Source organism: Chinchilla lanigera, unplaced genomic scaffold (assembly GCF_000276665.1).
Source record: "Chinchilla lanigera isolate Chin_1 unplaced genomic scaffold, ChiLan1.0 scaffold00073, whole genome shotgun sequence".
In the NCBI taxonomy this organism is placed as follows: domain Eukaryota; kingdom Metazoa; phylum Chordata; class Mammalia; order Rodentia; family Chinchillidae; genus Chinchilla; species Chinchilla lanigera.
In genome coordinates this window covers 12,386,845-12,411,416 of record NW_004955474.1, presented here as the reverse complement: position 1 = coordinate 12,411,416, position 24,572 = coordinate 12,386,845, and the positions used below count along the sequence as shown (strand labels likewise).

General features: G+C 40.0%; 1 protein-coding gene across 1 annotated transcript in view; it reads right to left on the bottom strand.

Annotated features, from left to right (window-relative positions):
• Nucleotides 1-2,701: 2,701 nt before the first annotated feature.
• Abcg2 (ATP-binding cassette, sub-family G (WHITE), member 2 (Junior blood group)) overlaps nt 2,702-24,572 on the bottom strand; it is a gene marked incomplete at its 5' end in the record, with an annotated part of 42,813 nt that continues 20,942 nt past the window's right edge. Inside the window, 9 exon segments of the mRNA XM_005401452.2 lie at nt 2,702-2,904; nt 6,940-7,028; nt 8,087-8,176; nt 10,088-10,242; nt 11,062-11,186; nt 12,445-12,534; nt 16,424-16,506; nt 23,060-23,310; nt 24,137-24,241. Coding sequence (XP_005401509.1) covers nt 2,757-2,904; nt 6,940-7,028; nt 8,087-8,176; nt 10,088-10,242; nt 11,062-11,186; nt 12,445-12,534; nt 16,424-16,506; nt 23,060-23,310; nt 24,137-24,241 — 1,136 coding nt within the window. The 3' untranslated portion in view covers nt 2,702-2,756.

The following is a 24,572-nucleotide window of genomic DNA, read 5'->3' as shown; positions in this document are numbered from 1 at the left end:
TCTAGAACATATAAAGAATTAAAAAATTTCAGCCCCTTCAAATTCAAAGACCCAATCCAAAAATGGGCAACTGAGATGAATACACACTTCTCAGATAAGAAAATACAAATGGCAAATAAATACATGAGAAATGTTCAACATCATTAGTCATTCAAGAAATGCAAATTAAAACAACGCTGAGATTTCACCTTATCTTAGCAAGAATGGCTAGCATTAAGAAATCAATCAGTAACAAATGCTGGTGAGGCTGTGGAGAAATAGGAACCCTTGTCCACTGCTGGTGGGAATGCAGACTGGTGAAACCACTGTGGAAATCAGTTTAGAGATTCCTCCGAAAACTAGGTCTAGAGGTCCCATTCAACCCAGCTATTCTCCTTCTGGGTATTTTCCCAGAAGATCTAAAAGCATCATATCACAGTGATATATGTGCACCTATGTTCATAACAGCACAATTTGTAATTGCTAAATTGTGGAAGCAAGCCAAATGTCCATCCACTGAGGATTGGATAAGAAAATTGTGGTACTTTTATATAATGGAATATTACTCAGCTATAAAGAAAAATAAACTCGAGGCGTTTATAGTTAAATGGTCACAGCTAGAGACCATACTCATAAGTGAAATAAATCAGACCTGCATGTGCAAGGTTCACTTGAAACAAGGAATTCAGGTCCAGGAATGGCGATAGAGAGACAGCTCCCACCCCGTGTAAAAAAATATATACATATTAAAAAGAAATAACCTTTGTCTTGTTGTTAAATACTTCCCTACTACTGGTACAGATTAGAATAAAGAAAATACATGGAGAAAAGAGAGGGAGACAAGTCAGAGGGCAAGCGTACTAAGACAGATTTTTGGAGTACAAACGATCTTGGGAATCACCAAGCCCAGCAATGGTGTTCTCTGTGGAGGTCGCTTTACAGGTTCTGCTGTGGTTGGATGAAGCAGGGCACAGACAGTAGTGTCTCAGCCAAGTTCCTCAGGAGACCATGACACACATTATTATATACCACGGAGGTGTTCTGGGAAAGTGAAATCACTTTGCAGAGCCAGAATGTCCCAGAAACAACGCTAGACAAATCACTAGGCCCATGGCCTGCCTGCCCACATACAGCCTAAAGTCCCAGCCAAGTCTCCTGGCATCCCACAGTTCCACTAGAGGATAAAATCAGTAAGTGCCAGCGACATTAACAGGCTTATCAAAGACACATTTTTCTATCATAATGTCTTTCCTTCATCCTAGAAATAACACTGGTTTTTATAACATATCTTCATTTTATAGTTCTTATACTACATTAATATATTCGTTATTTCTTAACCAATGGCAAATCATAAAATTCATAGACTACTCAGACTGCAGCACTACTTAGCTTTTTTTTTTTTTTTTTAAAAGTATTGGGGATCAAACCCAGGGGTACTATATCACTAAACTATGTGCTCTACCCCTCTTTTTATTTTGAGATAGGGTCTTGCTGAGTTGTCCTGGCAGGACTGAACTTATGATCCTTCTGCCTTGGCCTCTTTGGTGCTAGGATTACAGGCATGGGCCCTCAATTTTAACATGAGAAAACTGACAGCAGAGATATTAGTAACTTAAATGTTTCTGGAATTCAATTCTCATTTCTGAGATCAATAAATTGGACTACAGTAAGTACCTGATTTATTATGAACATTCAAATTGTGAACTCACAGATATAAACCAGCCTTACATTTCAAACATTCGTAGATGCAAACAAATTGTAAAAGTAGATCATGAGTCTGCCAGGCATTACTACAGTTGTGCTGCTGTGTGCTTACTGCAGTGTGATAGTATACAGTAGTACAATGCTCAATCAGAGCCCAGGATGTGTGGGAGACTTGGGGAAAGAGTGAATGGTTAAATTTGGGGGCAAAAGTACACAGGGTATGTGAGGAATAAATGGTTAAACTGTAAGGCAAAAAAATACAGGTTCTATGAGAAATGAATGGTTAAACAAGTTTAGATTAGTGAAGCATGTTGTGTCTGGCCATTGTCCTTCCCCTTTCCCCAAGAAAACTATCTATTCTTAAGACAGCTCCTTTCCCAAACTGTTTTTCTTCAGCTCTTTTCACTGCTACTGATATTCTACATAAAAGCTGGAGAGTTCTCAGCTTTGCGGCTTCTCCTGAAAGTCTCCCTAATCCTGAGCCCCCTTGGTTGAGATGGCCCCTCTGAGACTCTTGATTGAATCATTCATCCGTACACCACCATGGTCACACATATCCTTGTTACATTATAACAAAGATATCTAGAAGCAAGAGGAAAAAAGCAATGGTGATATGGAGGGGACTGCTAAGAAGCACAAAATAATAACTCATGAAAACAGTTTATTTACAGTTGTACTGCAGTGTACCACCATTTTAAGGTAACTGTAAAAGTAAAAACAGTATTTTTGTGTATCTGTTTTAATGCTTTACATTGTATATTTGTGTGAAAGGTATATAAGACTTACTCTGTCAGACATCTGACTTAAGAACTTCAGCAGTGAACTCATTCATAAATTGGGGACTTATTGTAGACTCCTTCCCTGTGGTTACAACCTTGAAAGATGAACTAATATGCAATATGTAGTTGTATTAGTATTTGGCTTTGGTTCTTTCACATATATTTCAGTTTCTCATGATTTTATGAGTGTTTCTGCTAAAAACGATTATTGTGTGATGGCAAATGAACAGACAACGAAAAATAATTCCAGGTGTTCTTTTTAATGTGAGGGCAATTCAAAGTAAATTAAAGAACTTATGAATGTTTTTTGAGAAATAACAATTTTAGGTAGGCGATTGTGAGGAAGATGATCATCATGCAAGCTAAAGCCACATGATTCTTCCACAAGCCCCAACGGGAGAGATCGATGCCCTGATTTGTCAAATATTGTTTTCCAGTACATCTAAAATTAAACAGAAAAAACAAAACTTCATTCCTACCATAAGTACAGTTTTGCTCAATATATTCACTGTTCATTTAAAAAGCATACAAGTTAATCAATCATTAATAATCACTCCAGAAATAATAACTAACAATCATTAAGTGTCTATAATTTTTGTTAAGAGTCTATGCTAAACAACTTGTACTTAATGTTTTTTTTTTGTTTTGTTTTGTTTTTTTGTTTTTCTCCGGTACCGGGAACCGAACTCACGACCTTGCGCTTGCCAGGCAGGCGCTTTTGCCGCTGAGCTAAATCCCCAGCCCCTGTACCTAATGTATTAATCTGTCAAACAATCCAAACGGGTATAGATATTGCACACATTGTAAAAAGGTAGGAAAGCAGGATTCATAAATTTGGCCAATTCTACAGTCATACCATGAACCAAATTGCATGCCTTCTCTTATTCATTTATGAACAAATCTACAATGCCGCTCTCTTCAAAGGCAAATTTTATCAAGTAATCTTTCACTTATTTCCTTATGGAGAAAACCTCAATTTTGACTAATGACACCTACAGCTGTTGCTAAGATAATCAAATCTCCTTGTGGTTGTCCTCACCCACAAGAAAGCCATCCAGAACACAGCCTAAGAATTTTAAAACTACTACCACTTCGTGCATCTCTAAGAATTTAGCAGTTCCAAAAACAGCCATGGGCTTTCATAGTAAGAAAACTTTTTCCTTTCTCTTGTGAGTACTAGCTGTAGGTAAGTATGAACCCTGTGGTTATTCTTCTTATCTGGTGCCATTTTTCCCACCCACTCCCTCCTGACCAGCAGGCTTGCAGTGAGTTAGTGTTGTTATACACACCAGACCACAACAAAAAAGGAATGGCCAGTAACCTCTCTTCATTGAGGTCTCCTTGTCAATAACACAAAATAGAAATTTATCCTACATATTATTAACAGCTATTTCTATGCTACTGGGGAGATTTAGGATATTAACATTTTCTTTTCTCTCCTTAACTTCTGTATCAAAATCAAACCATTAATAACAATTATAGAAAAGGAAAATATTAGTCTTTTTTTGTGTGTCTTTTTGAGACAGGGTCTCGCTATGCAGTTCAGGCTGGCCTTGAGCTCACTTATGTAGCCTAGGCTGGTCTCAAACTTGCAACAATCCTCCTGCCTCAGCCTCCTGAGTGCTGGGATTACAGGTGTGCACCACCATGCCCAGCTAAGATTTTAAAATAAGAGCCTCTAATTTTATTAAAACCTGCAATTGTTTTAATAAAAATACAAGATTTCCTTCTCAACTTATCAAAATATGTTTCCTTCATTAGAAAATATATTCTATGATAGAGAATTGCCTTAGTTACTTTTCTCTCATTGCTGAGACAAAATACCCAACACCCAAAATTAAGGAAGGAAAGGTCTATTTAGCTCACAGTTTGTGGAGGTTTCAGTCCATACTCAGCTGGCTCCAAGACAAAGTGGCACACGGCAGAGGAAGATAGCAAAAGCAACAAGAGCAAAAAGGGAGAAGTGGCAGGAAGCAGCCTCTTTCCCACCCTTACACTGTATGCAAACTACCCACCCCAGGGCAGCTGTAGCACTCACATCCATAATCCCAATGAATTGGACCATGAATCAATCAAAAACTCTAGAACCTAGATTTCAGAAGGACTGGGAGGCCAGGCAGTGTGAAACCATGGGAGCTACAGCCACCAGAAGTGCCACTGAGGTGGAGCCACATGGAGCTAACCATACATTCCACCAGTGGCCCCTCAAAGACTCATGTATATCCCTTTACGCAAAAGACATCTTAGTCCATCTCTAAGAGTTGCCAAAGTCCTAACAGTTTCAGCATCGCTGAAAAGTCGAAGTACCAAGTCTCCTCCAAGACGTAAGGCAAACTCTTGGCTGTGAGCCCCTGTACAAATGAAAATAAAGTTAAACATTTCCAACATTCAGTGGCACAAGATAAGCATTACCACTCCAAAAAGTACAAATGGGAATACAAAGCACTGAAACCAAAGCAAGTGCAAAATCCAACCGGGCTAACATTAAGTCCTATAGTTCCACGTGGAACATCTGAAGCAATCTCTGTTAAGTTGTGAGCTCCATGAGTCTCCACCTCTATGGCCCTTCTGCTCCCTTGGCTTCTCTCTTGGGCCAGCTTTGCTCCTTCCTTGCAGCTTTCCTCAGACAATCCACATTCCTGGCTTCTCCAAACTTCTGAGGTCTCCATTGTACTTTAGGTTTCACTCTCACAGCTTCACACACTGCCTCTCAGGGGTGCACTGCCTGGCCTCCAGACCTTCTGAAAGCTAGGTGGAAGCCTTCTTAAGCTCAGAACTCTTGCATTCTGTATGTGCCTAAAACCAGCACCACAAGGATAATGCCAAGGTCTGCTGCCACCTGGAGCAGTAGCCAAACTTTCCTCTCTTTTGGCCATAGATAGGGGACAAGTGCCTGGAATGTTGGCCACTCTGAATCCAATTCTGAGGAACAAATTCTCTATGCCACCACCATTGTGGCACAGGGTGCTGCCATCACCATTCTGGTACATGGCACTCTGCAGCTTTCTCCTCAAAGCAGTCTTTCATTTTTGCAGTTTTGAGGCTGCAAAGGGTGGAGACTGGCTGCTTCTTGTGGTGCCCTCAGGCCATTTTTTCTATTCTCCTGTTCCTTCTCAGCAATGGAGATCTCCTCAGCTCTTATCTTTGCAATCTACAACTTTACTGGAGCTTCCTTTCTGGCCAAACTCACATTTTAAGCCATCCTGCTGGGCTCTTTGCTCTTAATTCTCAACATAAATCTGGCTAAAAGCCCCAACAATAGCCATGCCACTGCCCCAACATTCGACAGCCTTGAAATTTCTTTTGCCAACAACCAATGCAGTCCTTCTTCCCAGCAGAAACCTCCCAAACCTGGTGTTAGCCGGCAGGATTTCTATGAGTCTTTTCTGATCTTTTGAGTTCTGACCAGAATCTCTGATACTGAATAGCCGAAGGAGTTCTAGCGCTTCTCTTTCAGGTAACATCTCTTGAATCTTTCCAAACTCCTCCCACAAGCCATTTTCAAAGGCTTTTGAACCACAGGGTCAGATATAGTCATAGCAATGACCCCACTCCTCTGGTACCAAATTCTGTCTTAGTTACTTTTCTCTCGTTGTTGAGACAAAATACCCAGTGCCCAATATTAAGGAAGGAAAGGTCTATTTAGCTCACATTTTGTGGAGGTTTCAGTCCACACTCAGCTGGCTCCAAGGCAGAGTGGTACATGGCAGAGGGCAACAGTTCATGGTGGCAGAAGACAGCAAAAGTAACAAGAGCAAAAAAGGAGAAGTGGCAGCAAGTAGCCTCTTTCCCTCCCTTACACTGCATGCAGACTACCTGCCCTAGGGCAGGTGTAGCACTCACACCCATAATCCCAAAACTGAACCATGAATCAATAAAAAACTCTAGAAACCTGCCCCATGACTGCATGAGGCTTTAGGGGAACATCTAGACCCAAACCATAACAAAAGTATTCTAAATCAGCACATAAACTGTGCAGGCTGTGATTTTAGGATGCTCCCCAAAGGCCTGAGGCAGAGGGAAGTACTATGATCCGAGCAGGACAATGTTCATTCCCTCCATGCTACTGTTGCCTTTCTAGTTCTTACTACTGTGCACAGGCTGGGATCACAGGCAGCATTGAATCTAAAATTCAGAAATCATAATTTCTTACAAAACTATCAAAGCATTCCATTTCAAACTCAAATGCTCCAAAAGATCAGAACTCATCAAACACTATCAGAAGGTTCTTTTCAAAGATCCAAAGCAATGAAGCAACACACAATGCATTTTTCATTATTAAATACAGATTTGACTGTAGTAAAATAACAGAATTGTACAGCATGTCTATGTAACTTGTGCACAACAGCTCTCTTTATACATCAAAAAATAGACTCAGAAAGTTTTGTTGATCTGAAAGGCCTCATACAAGCCCAGGGCTTTTCGACCTTACGCCACATAGCAAGCACACTTATTACGACACTGAATGCAAACTTACACTGCGTAGCTGTTATCACAGTCGTCAATTTTTGTTGTATTGAGTCCTGGACAGAAGTTTTGCCCCAAAAATTCATTATGCTGCAAAGCCTATAACACAAGCAGGGGCCTGGTAAGGTAAACAGCCTTAAGTTAAGGATATTCCTAAAGAATAATCACAACTACATCCTTGAATTTAATCCTTATTGTTATTTTTAAAATATACTGTTTTACATTGACAGTCTGTGCCAAAACAACTAGACATGTTCCCTGGCAATCATAAGGACTGAGATATTGCTTCTAATATAAATGGGCAAGTATTTGGCCAAGATACTGAACCTCTGGCTATATTATTCCAAAGTTCCTTTCTTTTTCTCTAATTTTTTAAAAGTATTTTTATAGTACTGGGTATTAAATCCAGGTCCCATGCCTGCTAGGCAAGTGCATGCTCTACTACACTTCTAGCGTAGTTTGGTGTGGTGTTGTTTGATTTGGTTTGAGACAGTGTCTTTTAAATTGGCCAGGCTGGCCTTGATCCTTCTGCCTCAGCCTCCCAAGTGGCTTGCATTATTATCATGCCATCATATCCAATTTCTCTTTCCAATTTTATAATCCCATAAACACTGAAATTAAAGTGATACAAAGTTGCTCATACATATTGTTAATTCAGGTAATGATCTTTTGCTCTTATTTGTTATCATCAAAACAAGTTATAACTATCAGAGTTAGAAATTCAGTACACGGTGTTAAGACACAAAGAGCTTCCTCTGGAGTTACACTTATTCAAGCCAATATGGTTATCAGTATTATATCGTCTTTGTTTCTCTTCTAATGTTAAGGCATTTCAATAAAGACTATGAATTCTAGTAGCCCATGCTCTCATGTATTTTCTTATAGGCTGAAACAATACATTTTTCATCAGTTAGTTGATCTAAACCCTTTAGCTCTGGGATTCCTCCCTATCCTTTATCTCCTTCAACAGAGTGACAGGAAAAACACCCTGGCCTTGAGAAAGCCAAGGCTCACAGAGAGTTCTCGTCTATTGCTCATGAAAGGAAATTCCTAGATAGAAGATCATAGCTCATGGGCAGTGAAATAAGATGGTCAGGACTTATTTTGATGGTTCCCAGCTTAGATCCCAATTACAGTGACAGAGGAGGGGAACTCACTGTGAAGCCGTATCGAGGGATGCTTAAGTACTGAAGCCACGAGAGCCAAGGACCAATGGTTCTGAGATTCACCAACAGACCTGAAAAGAGCTATAAAAACCAAAGTTCACAATCAGAACTAGTGCAGTGATTTCATGAAAAATCCTAGGATTCTCTTCAAGAACCCTACAATCTTCTAAACATTTCTGCTAGGACCAACTTTCTTGAAATTCCTTCCACTTCTAAATACTAATCATCCTCCTTCACATGTGAATACCTCTGCAAGGCTGAGGCTATTGTGGTGATGAAGGACAATAAACCTATACTCTGTATTACATATCCCATTTGTTTGAAAGATCCTTATTTATCAAGACTATGTCCTCAACTTTCTCTGTCACTGAACACCATGGAAGATTAAAAAGTAGTCTTCCCTCAGGTTCCAAGAGGAAATGGTTCCAGGACCCCAAACTCAGATACCAAAATCTGCAAATGATCCAATGCCTTATGTTTAAAATAGTATAGTATTTGCATGTAATTCTTGCATAGTCTTTATACTTTAAGTACATACATCCTGTATGTTTAAAGCCATTTTAACATTGTTTATAATGTAACACAACATAAATGCTATGTAAATAGTCACTGTGCTATATTCTCTAGGGGAAATAAAGTTTGTACAGTCAAGTTTGTTATATATTTTTATCCATGGCTAGTTGAATCTATAGCCATGCATACGATGGGCAAATTGTACTGATTATTCCAATTATACAGCTGCGACCTGTTCCCCCTAATGAATGGAGCACTCTAGGAACAGACCATAACAGTCCTGGGCACCACACTCCAAGATGAGTTGTCTACAAGTTTTTCCACTCTGTATCTCTGAGGTTAGGACTAATACAGGGTTCAAGATAAAGACTTGTAAGTCAAAGTCTAGAACTGATAATGTAGCAAAGTACAGCAAATAATGTGGTTAATACTTTCATTTACAGCTATGAACAAGCACTATTCCAACGGCGTTGCCAGGAAGCATACTCAAGATGAACAAGGGGCAGCCATGAAGTTCACACAAAACTTGCCCTACCTGGGAATAAGGTGTACTGGGATTTGCAAAACAATGACAATGCTCTTGGTGTGTCTACATATTCTGAGATTTAACCTAACCAAGTCCTTAGTATATGAATAAGAAAGTTTTATGACTGGTTTTACAAGTTCTACATAGAAACCTTTAAGTAATAATCAAAGCATTAAATAAATTAAATTTATTGAAGACCATTTTATTTATTGTATGACAGAAAATATAAAGAAAACTCAGCACTTTCTCAGTGATATCGATATGGAGCATTTAAAGATCTGTGGTAATGGGTCCACTCATTTGCTGATTCACCTACATTAAGTATATAACATTAGAACTAAGGAAAAAATAAACAGAAATATATTGATACGAGAGATTCTTAGGAACCCAGGAATGATATGAACTAGTACTGTGGACTTCAGAATTTTCCAGTATTTTTAAAATACTGCTTTTCAAATATAACAGGCAGCCAAGACTGACTTACCATGCTGCACACTGTTATGCTTCTCAGGTTTTTCTTTCACCCCAGAGAGGAGTGCATCCAACCATATTAGCTCTGCTGTGGTTAAAGAACCAGCAACTCTCTATTGCCAGCATGAAAGGCAGGCAAATCACTTGACATTTTTATGAAGGAATCAGCCAATCATAATTCTGGTTTTGGAAGTTCTAATTTGTCAAGATTAAAAAGTAGAATGTCACCAGAAAGTATCTAAAAGTTCATTAATAAGGACCTGGTAACACCATGATAGTAATTGCATTGGGACATGAGTAGAAATGGTTGGATAAGGGCGAGGAGAAAGCTGGCACATTCTCTAATATATACTATACTTAAGTCTTATGGCTTTCTGAAAGCATCAGAGTCCCATATACAGAATCCTCTTAAAGGACAGATGAATGTTCAGGTAGAAACAAGGAAAAGAATTTAGTTTCGGAGAAGCACACTTCATACTCACCATCATGAACACAAAAGATATGGTCATGAGAAGTGTTGCTACGGAGACCACACTCTGACCGGCTGCGATAGCCAGTGCCATGGAACTGGCTGTATAAGCCACCAGCATAAGGGTAAACATCATTATGAAGAAAGCCTCTGCCGCTGGTTTCAACCCTACAAAGAAAAGAAAGGATCATCAATTCAGCTGCCTGGCTCACCACATATTTGGGTGACTCCCTATCCAACCACCCTAGGCCACCAATTTCGTATTTTCCTTCCATGTAACTGCATGAAATTATCATAGTTTTATTTCTTACACTTAGTGCAAAAGCATTTCTCCATATAAAACTTGTCTTCCTGTATATACATTTACAATTTCTAAATTTCTGAGGTGGAGAGCTCTATGCAACACAATGGGCCAGAATTCTACTGCCTTCTCTTCTAAAGAAAACTCAGCAACAGCCATTCACTTCCCCAGACATCTGCACAGCACTCAGTGTTTGCTGTGACTGCACCAGTGAGGAGCCTGGGGTCAGGTCCACTGCTACTGCTATAGGTCGCAGAGTCTGAAGATTTGGGAACAGGTATAAGGATATTGATCAAGAGTCTGGGGGTCTAGATTCCAAGCCTAGTTCTTTATGACATACCTTTTTTGTAAAATAGAAGGTAAAACTCAAATAGTGGCCTTATCTATAGTATCCTGTCAAAAATAGATAGTCTGATGTCTGTGTATCAGTAAAATACATGGAAATTCTGACGCATAATACACAAATTAATATGTCTATATATATCAAACAGATAAGTAAATAAACTCAATTCCACCATACTTCACTTGGGAATAGGTAGGAGAGAATGTACGTGTCCATATTAATTTTTTTATCTGTCTATATATCTCTTTATGTCTCTATAGAGAGATATAAATAAAAAAATAGAGAAATTAGCTGCACCTCATAACCAAGACTAAAGACATATCCATTCTGTCTTGTTACTTACCTAACATGAAGTACACAATACAAGTAAATATAACACTTGGCAACAACCTCATTGGCAGTAAATCAGACAATAATTTTGCAAAGAAGTAAGATGCCACTCTGTAATATCCACTGATATACTCATGTCTATAGAAGAGAAAAACACATCATAGATCTCAGATTAGTTTAAAAAGGCAGAGATCCAAAGATGAGATGCTTGCTGTACAGATTCCTGCTGACACTGAGGCCTAACATGCCAGCTTCCCAAGTCCTCTAGGCTGCCTATCCCCCACACCCTTCAGCCTCTCAAGCGCCAGCACCTCTGGATGTTCAGCTCCAGGAGGCTCTTGCTGCGAGCCTCTCTCTCCGCAGAACCCTTCCAGTAGCCATCCATGCTGGCCAGAGTCCCCATTCAGAAGCACACAGTGGACCTCCTCACTCTCCTCAGAGACTTTGCTTCTCATATGACCCAGGCTCTCTCAGAAGGACAGTATTTCAGGGACTAACTTCTCACTAGTTATGGAGGATTTTCTTCTGCCCACTTCTGATTGTTAAGAAGGCAATGATGTTATTTTCCAAGGCCTACAATGCAGCTTCAGATCAGTATACTCTTTATTTCTTCTATTCTCATGTCAAAAGGAAGGAATCAAAGCAGGAGGGAGGAAAAGAGAAGGAGAGGAGGGCAGGAGCAAGAAAAGAAAAAGGAAGACCTCCTCTTTCAATGATCACACCTCCAAGTACACAGCTGTCACTAGCAAATTGTGATCTTTCTCCTGACACTGTTCTCATAATTCCAATCTTTCCATCAGTATCTTCATTCCTTCCCTCTCTGCTGATTCCCTTCTTTGGCATGTAAATATGGGCAAAACTCTTCCATCTTTGAGAAACACAAGAAACAACGTGGCTTGCTCTTTTACTGTAAAGCTGCCCTCTGGCTCTTTCCACTCCTCCAACCACCTACAGCTACTTGTGGTCACATTCCTTGTCAACTTACATCCCACCTCCAATTTGCTGAACTCACTGAGGTCCCTCAAACTTGTCTTGTAAGAGCCATCATGATCTATTACTTGTTAAAATTGTAAAATATAGAGTTAAGCTCCCTTATCTGCTGCTTTCTCTGCAGCCCCGGGATGTTGCTGACCTTGACACCCTTCTCTCTTGACAGCAGGCCTACCATGCTCTTGACTTTCCACCCGTCCATGACTGCTTTTTCTCAACTACTATATTATTGTTAATCTTCACATATACCTCAAAAGCTCGTGTTCTACGTCAAAAATTTGTATAATTTATATGTATACTATCAATTTAAGAAACAAAGAAATAAAAGAAAAATACTAATTATCCCTAGGATGGCATCTTTGACCCATCAGCCCCCAGTGCCTTCCTAGAACAAAAGGCAGCTCACATGAAAAGTTTCTTCTCCACTACAAAGAGCTCCACAGCTGACACACTGCTGAAACACTGGTTGGTTGTCAAGAAGAACAGCACGCCAGCTCTGCCAGGACAGAATGGGGGCAAAAGCACCAGTCAATTCAACACGCCAGGCAGTTTTCTACCCACAGAACTCTTCCCATGAATCATATAAAATTCAACAGATTTAACATTAAAAAAGGTAAAATTGTTCTGGCTAAAACAGGGAGGGAGAAAAACATGGCCCTGTTAGGTCTTTTCCCTGTCTGTCTCCACAGTGGGACCCCCCTGAATCCATATTACAGCACATTTTGAAATTTACACCCATAAGTTCTTGCATACCAAACTGTGTTACCCTAAAAATCATATGCTGAGCTGGGTGTGGTGGCGCACACCTGTGATCCCAGCACTAGGGATGCTGAGGCAGGAGAATCACTGCAAGTTCAAGGCCAGCCTGGGCTACAGGGTACATAGCAAGTTCAAGGCCAGATTGAACTGCATAGTGAGACCTTGCCATGAGAAGGCATAGGGCCAAGAGTAGTGGCACACACCTGTAATCTCAGCACTAGAGAAGCTGAGGCAGGAGGATCACTGTGAGTTCAAGGCCAGCCTGGGCTACAAAGTGAACTGCATAGTGAGACCCTGTCTCAAAAAGCCAAAAAGTAAAATAAAAAAAAATAAAATAAAATAGTAAAATAAAAAAAAAAAAGTAAAATAAAATAGGGCATAGAGTGAAGGAGGTCACTACAGCTGGGTTGGGGTCCTCCCAGTAACCTGACCCCAGACCCCAGACAAGAGAATTGAAGGACAATAACTTCTGTAGTTTAAGCTACTCAGCCTAAGGTATTCTGCCCAAGTTCCTACACTGGTCACAAAGATACCATCATGTTCCATTTAATTAATGAAAATGCCAGGTATCATTCTTAAAGTCTAAACAGAAAAATAACAGTAAGCTAAATTAAATCTCAAAACATTGAAACATTTAATTATCCACACTCATTTTAAAACTGAGCAAAGAAATAAAGAAGACATATAGAAGGAAAACAAAAGAAAGGAGGGAATCCTTACTCGGTGCCATATTCCAGTTATCTATACACTCCCTCAGTAAAGCCTTGATAATCGTCCCTTACACGGGACAACTCACTGCCTACATGATTTCTAAAGAACTCCAAAAGGAAAGCAAAGCAAGGCTTAATAATAAAGAATAAATTAATTTGTGCATTATATGAACAGTAAGACTTAATGCTCATTTCTCAGTAAAAAACTTGAGATTTAAAAAGGAAAGCACCCAATTAACCTACACTTGGATGGAAATACAAACTTTATGAAAGAATGGAATAGGGACAACTCCCTTCATAACCAAACAATTTAATTCACACGGAAGACATTAATTGGAATGGAAAAAGAAATGTTACTTAAATGACATCAAAACCAGAGACTATTTCTTAAAAATGTAAACCTAAGTGAACAACCCTAACTATCCACAGACATTTGATAATTCTTGCTTAATACCTTAAAAATGAATAAGGAAAGGTACAAGCTGTTTTAAGTCTAAATGTTTATACCACTATTAAAATGAAAACAGGCTTAGTAGATAAGCAGCTATGAAATTTCCATACAGAAATAAATGTACTGCCAACATAAAACTAATTTCAGAAACATGTGTAGGGTTCTGTCTTACATCTAACAGCACAGTAATGTTCATAACGTTTCTGAACAGAACAGTGAAACGCCTCCTAAATCAGAAGATGCTTTATTTTATACTAAATGGGTCTTATTATGAAAGAATGTAATGAATTCTAATTCTTTTCAAGGTGGTAACCCACACCCATCATATCTACTTATTAATCTGATTTTTAAAAAACTTCTAAACTGTAAGTTGGCAAATTATGGCTTTATAATTATGGGATGTAAAGGGGTACTATGACTTGTGAATGCAATGTGAAATAAATGAGGCCAATTTACATGATAACCATTACCTCAAATAGTACCTCACCATTTCATGGTGAGAACATTTAAAATTTACACTCAGTAATTTGAAATATGATTTGGGGGGTACCAGGAATCAAACTCAGGACCTTGTGCTTGACAGGCAGGCATTTGTGCCGCTGGGATACAACAAAGCATCCCAGGTCCTAGGATAATTATTTACTGCCATCTCCAAAGTGTGAAATGTATCTCAAAGAAAAAACCTGATGCCTCCCATCTACGACTCTGCACCCTTGACCCTCATCATTCTCTCCACTCTTCTCAGTCTCTGGCAACCACTATTTACTTTTCACTTCTAAGACTGCAAACTGTTTCACGTTTCACATAGGTGAGAACATGTAGCATTTATCTTTCTGTGTCTGGGTTGTTTTACTTAATGTGATGTTCTCCAGTTCCATCCACCTTGTCCATTTTTTTCTTTTTTATGGCTCAATATTATTCCATGGTGTATGCAGTACTGTATTTTCTTACACATTCATCTGCTGATGAACAATGAGATCCAGTTCAAATCTTGGCTATGAACAGTGCTGCAATGAACACAGCAGTGCTTCAACAAACTGATTCCAAATATTTTCAAAAATGCCCAGAAGAGGGATTACTAGATCCAAACTTTTTTAGAACTATATTTTCCCTAATTTGTTTAGCTATCACCATAACCCAGGTGAGAAGGCTATTAAGTCAAAGGAGCTCACACTCTACACATGATTCAAACCCAATTTCTCAGTTACTGCTACTTATTCCTACCCTGAAAAAAAAAAAAAAATCAAAATGCATAAAGGAAATTAGCTTGCAAGCAGCAGGAAAAGAAGAGATAAACTGGTCATCAAAATTAAAAATGTTTGTGCATTTACAGAGTGAAAAGACAACCTACAGAATTACAGCATATACTTGCAGAGCATGTATCTGATAAGAAATTAATATGCCAAGCCGGGCATGGTGGTGCACGCCTGTAATCCCAGCACTCAGGAGGCTGAGGCAGGAGGACAGTTGCGAGTTCGAGGCCAGCCTGGGCTACAAAGTGAGCTCAAGGCCAGCCTGAACTGCACAGTGAGACCCTGTCTCAAAAAAAAAAAAGAAAGAAATTAATATTCTGGAGATGTGGAACAATAGGCACCCTGTGTGCTGTGGGTAAGAAAATGAAATGGTACAGATACTGCAGACAGTAGGGCAGCCGTTCCTCAAAAACTAACACAATTACTGTGAGATTCAGCAATTTTACTTCAGTAACATATCCCAAAGAACTGAAAGAAGGGATTCAAACAGAATTTCTACACTCATAGAAACATAATTTACAATAGCAGAAAGCTGGAAGAAGTACACTACAATGCAAATGAATCATGAAAATCTTATGCTAAGGGCAGGCAAGAAGTCAGGACATTAACTTATCACTCCACATATATCTGGTCCCTACAGTAGTCAACTTCTGAGACACAAAGTGGAATAGCGGTTTCCAGACATTGAGAGGGGTAGATGTGGGGGATTATTTGTTAACATAATTAATTACTTTAATGTAATACAATTTTATTGCAATTTGATTTAGGAAGACTGAAAAAAATTCTGTAGTTAGATGTTAACAATGTACAACAATGTGAATATATATAATGCCATGAAACTATACATTTAAAAATGGTTAGAAGGGGGGCTGGGGATTTAGCTCAGCGGCAAAGCGCCTGCCTGGCAAGCGCAAGGTCGTGAGTTCGGTTCCCGGTACCGGAAAAAAAAAAAAAAAAAAAAAAAAAAAAAAAAGGTTAAAAGGGTAAATTTTATGTCCTGAATAGTTAATCAATGCACATACATAAGTGTGTGTATATGTGAAAAAGAAAATGAATTCTTCCTTCCAGTTTTCCATTTACTGACTCATCCTACCCCACAGCAAAACAGTAGCATTTACCCTGTACTTGTCTTTTGTTCAAATTCTTAAACTTAACTCTTAACCTCTCCATAAGCTTGAACAAAGTAACAGCATTCTCTCAAAATGTACTCACCTATTCTGGATTCCAGCATTGTTATTTTCTAGCTTGAAGTAAATGGCACCTATAACCAGTGCCAAAAAGATTGTGACAAAGATCTGTTCAAAAAGAAAAATGAAAATAAGAGTTTCAATTAGACATAAACATTTTTACATATACATATACAGCCATATATATGTCATATACAGCCACATAATTAGTTTTCTCTATTGACATAGACACTGTGAATGGACTAGCTGGTGCTGGGGATGTAGCAGAGTGCTTCTTTATCTTATTTTTGTTACCGGGAATCAAACTTAGGACTTTGTGCTTCTCAGGCAGGCGCTGTGCCACTGAACTGTATTCCTGGCCCGAGTGCTTCTTTAGTATGTGATGCTCAGCTCAAACACAAGCACTACAGAAAAAAAAAGTTCAGCCAGAGGCCCCAAGAGAATATACATTGGGGAAATGATTAGACTGCTTCCTAAATTAATTGAAAAGTTCACTGTTTGGGAAACTGAGAGGATGGCAGAGCAGAACCTAGAAATGCTAGGGTTCTCCCAGTGACCATCAGGCACTGCTGATTTAGGGTCCAGCTCATGTGTTGGACCATGAAGGCCACACGCGGAGCAGAGTGACGCAGACACCTGGAGAAGTCACTGGGGAACAGTCTGTGTAGCTAAGAGTTGAATTTGAATTGAACTTCCGGCCTCTGTTTTGATGAACACACATTTTTTGACTTCAAGAGCTTCAAGTGAAAACAGGATGTCTTTAATGTTCACATTAAAAGTAAATAAAAGTTTGAAAACACAATTTCTAACAATGGAATTTTTCACGTTAAGGAAGTAGAGCTGAACTGGGCCCCACCTAGCCAAGCTCTGGGAAACCCTGCCTTAATGGGAAAACTCATTGTCCCTCTCACCAAAGCGTCCAGGGCCTTCTCTGGCTCACCCAAGTGCTTCCTTTACCCTCTCCTCTGTCACTGCTTCTCCGTCAGCCTTGGCCTGTGGTCCACATGGCCGTCTGAGCTATAGTGCTTTGCATCCTCACCTGTCTTCATCTACTCAATCTCCGTGGAGGGCTCCCAGGGAGAATAGACACAATGAATCACAAAGGGGATTAAGGGCTATATTATGTTATAATTCATTTGAGGAATTCTACTTATTACTCAAATAGCAATAATAAAAATATAACAAATGGTATTCTAAAGAAACTGAAATATCCTACTAAATATACAAGAAACTTCAATTTAAAAAATCTCAACACTAAAATAGTACCCAAACGTTAACAAATTTGTGAAAGCCTTTGCATGAAAATGCCAAAGCAGAAAAACAGAATTATGACCTGTAAAGACTAGGTGGTGAAGACTACAGTCTAGAACAAGTCTTTACATGTTTCAATTAAAAGATATCCTTAAAAATCCCTTTGCTAACAAGACAGAAATTTAGGAGGGAAAAAGTCCATTAGCCTGGCATATTTTCACTATTCTCAGGGTATAACCTGCTTCATTTCAACAGATTAAGCTTCCAAAAGAAATGCTGGTAACTATCCACATGCAGCATGCATACACAAAAAAGAGTCTACACTTTCATACAGCTCAACTTAGACTATTTGTCTTCTAAACTGGACACTCCCCACTCTATTTATTTACACTCAAATTTGATATCTTATATTAACACTGCTAGTATTGTCATTAGGGTGTTTCCTAAAGGCTTCAAAGTTCTAAAATAATTCCGCTGAATTTTCAAACATTTTGAGAGAACAGTGAATCCCATAATCATGGCCTGTCTTTATCAGTGCACCTGTGTTATTCTTTCTTGTATGAAAAGAAACAAAACCACCAGGCAAACTGGCAAACTGAACACTGCACAGTGAGGCAAATGATACTGTCCACAAGCCTGAGCATCTGGCCGCCAGCTTCTGTTTTTGAACAGAAGGATAAAAAAAATAAATTCTCCACACACATTATCCTGTGTATGTTCAAATACATTTAATTGACATTTCTCAAGGTATATTTTGTTTTGTGTTGTTTTTTTGTCTTTCTTCTGGTACCAGGAATCGAACTCATGACCTTGTGCTTGCCAGGCAGGCGCTCTGCCGCTGAGCTAAATCCTCAGCCCCTCTCAAGGTATATTTTGAGGGATGTTTGTGGCTGTCATCATGAATCCATGGTTATATGGTTAGCATGCCAATAGAAACAATGGCTCTCCAAGAGATTAATGATAAAATCTTTCAAACAAATTTAATAAGGAAACCCTTGCACAGTAAATGAATGTTAAATATTCTTATGCAAGAATATTTCCAGAATTCTTATGTAAGAATATTAATCCAGTCATCTCCAAATCTCCCAAATATAATCTCTACTTAGAGGCCAAGTCTGAAGCATATAAATAATGACTTTAAATCAAAGCTAAGAAACTGAAGTTTCATATTATAAGAAATACTATTTTTGATCTTTTTATCTTATATCTATTAAAAAAGTTGGCAGGAACTATCCTTAGCTTACAGGGTTAACAAAAACAGGTGGCTGCCCTGTTTGGCTGTGGGTCACAGCTTACTAACCGTAGGCATAGGCTTATTAATCTTATGTGGTTTTTATTACTCTCTGTTTCTGAACATGAAATTATTATTTTTTTTATTTTATTTTAGAGAGTAAAAGGATAACATAATAATTGGGGAGCCTCACCAAATTACAGACAAAGTGGTAGGAAATTATCAATGGTTAATTGTTTTACATATTGTTATCTACAAGATAGTTTCTCAGGAAAACAAATAGACAAATAATAGTGAGTTACAGACAAAGGAGGTAGGAGATTAACAATAGTTGTTGTACTATACTTTGTTATCTTCAAAGTGGCTTCTAAAGAAAATAACAGAGCTATACATGAGTGATCTATTGAAAAATCATTAACTATTCTCAATGGTTGTTGTAGGAAACACATAATAATAGACATGCATCCATTTAAGAAACAGGATAGGAACAATACAAACATTACAGAGTTATGGATAAACTAGTAGGAAAGTATCAATGGCTGCTGTAATACATGGTGGTATCTTCAAAGTGATTTCTCAGGAAGACAGAGATATGCAAGAAGGATCTAACAAGTAGTTACAGCCTAAGGGTTGTCAAATATAACATATTACCTCCTCACCAGTGACTCCTGTCACTGAGGTGTGACGGCTGGAAGGAAGGCCAGGATTGAAAAGAAGGACCAAGAGACTTGCACCTGTGTCTAGCAACAGGCTGTTTTCTTGTTCCTCCTTAGTCATGATTACCCAGGGCTCCTCCATAGAGCTGACAGTCTGGCCAGAGGGAGAAGGCAGAGTATACCCCGGACCCCCTCATTCCTGTTGGACTAACTGGTAGCATGGGTCTGAGCTCTGGGGCCGCTGCTTCAGAAGGCAGTCTGATCTCCAGTGGTCACCTTTGCATTCAGGGCATGGCCCATGAGGCCTCTTAGGGCAGTTCCTCTTGAGGTGGTCTGGCTTTTAACAGTGGTAGCAGATGAATGCAGTCGCCGAGTTCTTCTTGGGGCCCTGGGAATCAGACTTAGGATCTGTTTCTCTTAGTGTTGCAGCAAAAGTAGCTGCTTTTTCTCAGTCTCTTTGTTTTCTCTCCTTGGCCTCCTCCTCATCATGGCTATAGAATACTGAGCAGGCAATTCTTACTAACATCTCAAGTGAGCTATCTGGGGTGAAAGCCATTCTTTGTAGCGTTTTCTCTCCAGCCTTCCACTGCATTGGGACCCCACAACCAGTTAGTGTCCTCTCCCCAACTGTCAGCACAGGCAGCAGGAATCTTGCTGCAGACCTCTCCGGAGCTCCACCACAGCCTGTACTGTCAGGGGAAGAATGGCTTCCAATGAGTCTCCGCAGGTATTGTGCAAGGTCCTCCTGGTTTACAGCTTCCAAACAGCTCTCATGACCCCAGTCCATAGGACCTCTGACTCCGTGGGCTTAGTCTGCATTTTCATGTTCTCCGAGTCCTTGTTCAGCAGCTTCTCCTCCGCTGACTCTGGACCTTTCTGGTTCTCAATGGCAGGAGCAAGAGTGACTCACTGTATGGCATGTATTCCCAGGGGTTTCCTCCATGTTTGAATGATTCACACATGTCCATGGGTGGGCATCTGCAGCCAGTGCATGATAGGCCAATTGTGTCATTGTTTCTCTGTGTCATGGTAGTTCTCAATTGAGCGGTGGTGGCTGGCCTGAGGGCTGGTGCGCAACAGCGCTCACTGCCACGTGGCTTCCAGTGCGCCGGGGGCCCTCCTTCCGGGTGCCTACGAGGCAGGGAGCCGGCCCGAAGACCAGCGCTCCCTACCCCGTGGCTTCCCGTGCGCCAGGGGCCCTCCTTCTGGGCACCTATGAGGCAGGGAGCCGGCCCGAGGACCAACGCTCCCCACCTCATGGCTTCCCATGCGCGGGGGGCCCTCCTTCTGGGCGCCTACGAGGCAGGGAGCTGGCCCGAAAACCGGCGCTCCCCGCCCCATGGCTTCCAGTGCGCTGGGGACCCTTCTTCCGGGAACATGAAATTATTATATTTTATGGTTTACTAGTATCTGTTTCCTTATAGCTGTACTTTGATTTCAAGTCATTATTTATATGATTCAGACTGTAAAGTTTTACTGTCACACAGCCTTGTTTATTTGCTTAGGTATTCGCTACAGCTGCTGTCATACTAAAATGATGGGGTTGATACCTGAGATGAAGACCGTACATGGATGACCTGCAAAGCCTAACAAATTCACCAACTAGCACCCTTGAAAAATGGTGTGCTAGTCCTACATTAATATTCTGTCCTTACAAACCCAAGTAAGAGTGGGCCCACTACATTCAGGAGGATACAAGGTTCTATCCTTATTGTAGAGACTACTACTTCTCTGAGCATTGCTGGGATTCTTTCCAGGGAACTGAGTTCCATGGTCAGGCAAGGAGGCTGAATATGCATCCTGGAGGCAAAGAGCGTGGTGTTTGCATCGCATGGAAACATAGCACCGAAACAGGCACAATCCTGGAGTACTGCAAGAAACAGTGTTCTAGTCATGCCTCGCCCAGAACTACCATTTGTGAGCCTTGGATAAGAACTTATACTTTCAGAGCACGCCAAAAAAAAAACTAATGCAAAAATCACATGCAAAAATTAATTCATTACATCCTCTCCCTGTTTAACAATGGGTAACCCAGGGTGATGGATCTAACTTGTGAATTTTTACCAAATGACATGAATCTATTCTCAAAAATTAAGATTTTATCCTTGATTTATAGGACAAAAAACTTCATGTTCTGAAAGGAATGACAAATCATGAGAACCAAAAAATGTGTAGAACAACTGACAAAGTAACACAGACAGGGATGTAGGCTCTCAAGACACAGTTGGAAGGTACAACACTTAAACTGGACTGTCAACTTGACTGGCTTGCGGGCCACTGAGGGAATGTGTATGAGTGTAGGTGGGTGGGTGACAGGGGCCTGACACTGGGGTTTATACTTGGGTCCTGGCTCCTTCCCTCTGGCACTGATCCCTTGTACTCTCCTTCTCAGCCCCCATGAAGTGAGCAGCTTCTCCATCTTGCCCTCAGATCACAATGCCCCTGCCTGGGAGCCAGCCAGCCTTAGACAGAAACCATGAGCCCAATAAAGCTTCCTCCTTTAAGTTGGTGATTTTGGGTATTTGTACCAGCAAAAGGAAAGTGGAACAGCACAGAGAGTGACAATACTAAAATAGGAAAACTATGGTGCTCATGTTAAGAAGTCAGTAATCTGTCATTAGAGCTAAAAATATTTCATCTTCCCATACTCACAGCATTTGGCAAATAAGGCTCTTTGCTCAGACAGTGCACAGCCCGAATTACCCTACGGTGCATGCAATTCCTCCATCTGATGCCAACTGCAAACCAACCCTCTGCTCCTCCTCCTCTTCTTTCCCTCCTTCTTCACTTCTCTACTTAAACTTTCTGAATAGTCCCTTCAGCCATTTGACATACTACGTATTTCCTTTAGTCAGTTATCCTCTCACTGCCCACATAAGAAAAAAAACTTTACTAGACCAGATTTTCATTTGTGCCCATTTTGTTCATTACTGTATTAGTGTTGCAAAATGCAACACAGGATTTCTGCATTGAACTTGTAGGATAAATCAGTGAATGAATGTGGGCAGTTATATGAATAATTCATATGTACTTGAGGCTGTCTTTACAATTCCTAAAAAAACAAAATTTCTACTGAGATTACTCATTACAACCTGTCTAAATTATCAAAACTTCTGAGTTAGGCAATCTAAGAAATCACTAACAAAACTTTTTGGGTTTTTTTTTTTTTGGTCTTTTTGAGACAGGGTCTCACTATGCAGTTCAGGCTGGCCTTGAGCTTACTTTATAGCCCAGGCTGGTCTTGAACTCGCAACAATCTTCCTGCCTCAGCTTCCTGAGTCCTGGGATTCCAGGTGTGTGCCACCACACCTGGCCTTAAAAGTTTTCCATAAGTAAAAAAATAAAAGCTTGTTCTACTGACAGTTTCTATATCCCAAATGAAGCAGGGATGAAGAATAAATGGAAGAGTGGGTGAAAGGTTAACATAATCCTAAAAGAATAGGATATAATCTAATATAATACACTAGAACATGACTCTACCCACATGAGCATTTCATAGCATAATTAAGACCTGCCAGGTTACCTGAGCTATGGAGGCCTGAGGATTGCCCAGTAGGTTTTTGAATGAACGTTTGGCAATCCATCTCAGCTGGTGACAGAAGGAGGTCACATAGGTATTCTCCTTGAAGGCTACACTCCTCTTCTTCTTATGACCACCTGAAAGTTGATCTAATTCAGCTTTCATATCTTTGTACAAGGCAGACATGGCATAGAATTCACCTAGTTTTTCTATGATTGGCTGATCTCTCTTAGAAGGCTCTTCAGTCCTGTTGGCTTTGGAATAAAAGTGGATAAAGAAGAAAAACATTATTAATAGATAACTGCTTTTTGTTTTTATAATAGATAATTGATTTAATTCATTTTTCTGTAACCTCACTGACAGATAATATATTGATTTTGGGCAGGGGTTAGTTTGAGACAGGGTCTCACTATGTTACCCAGGCTGGCCTCAAACTCCCAGCGATCATCCTGCCTCAGCCTCCCAAGTTTCTGGGATCACAGGCACGTGCCACCATCCCCTGCAATACGTTGATTCTAAAGCTTGCGTATAAACTAATTACTAGATATTTCACTGGTTTGCATGTTATAAAAATGTACCTATCTGTCACCAGAATCGTAGGAAAACAAACCTGCTGACCTTTCTCTTTTTGAACCCTAATTCTTCAAACAGATTTCCTACTATACAATCACATGACTCAATATAAAAATCAGGGCCCTGCACTGGGAAATGCATGAAGTACAAAGTTCTTTTTTAGAAATAAAACTATGGGGCTATGGATATAGCTCAGCGGCATGAGCACCTGCCTGGCAAGTGCAAGGTCCTGAGTTTGATTCCCATACCAAAAAAAAAAAAGTATAAATAAAACTATAAACAATGACCACATTTATTTTTTAATTGAAACACCTCTTACAACTGACAGCATTATAAAAATATTTACACATAAATATATGAAAAATACCAACAGCGGCCATGGACGACAAATTCTGTCTACTGACTGGTATCAGATCATTATGCTAAGGTGAATTCATGAAGCCATCACATGGCTCAACTTGAGCCAAATCCATTTGGCAAAAATCGATTAATCTAAGAGTCACACACCTTCAACGCTTTCTTCCTTCCTGCTTAGTACCACAGCAGAGGAGTCTCCGTTAATCACATCCAGGAAGAAGTCAGCGGGGTTGTTGTAGGGCTCACAGGTATAACCTAAGAGAGAAGGCAGAACAAGAACACAGACTGCCAGTCGCAGAACACAGAGGGCTCACTTTCAGTGGGTAAGGGGGCAGACTGGGAAGACAGAGCTAACAACTCCCTCACCTTGTTCTCTTACTGACTCGCTAGTGATTCTTTCCTCTAACGTGCTCACTCACACAATATTTCAGGAGTTCTTTATCACCCAGAAAATATAGATTCCAAAGCATTCATGGAATCTTAGATTAATCCTTATTGAGAGGGGTTGGGGATTTAGCTCAGCGGCAAAGCGCCTGCCTGGCAAGCGCAAGGTTGTGAGTTCGGTTCCCGGTACTGGAGGAAAAAA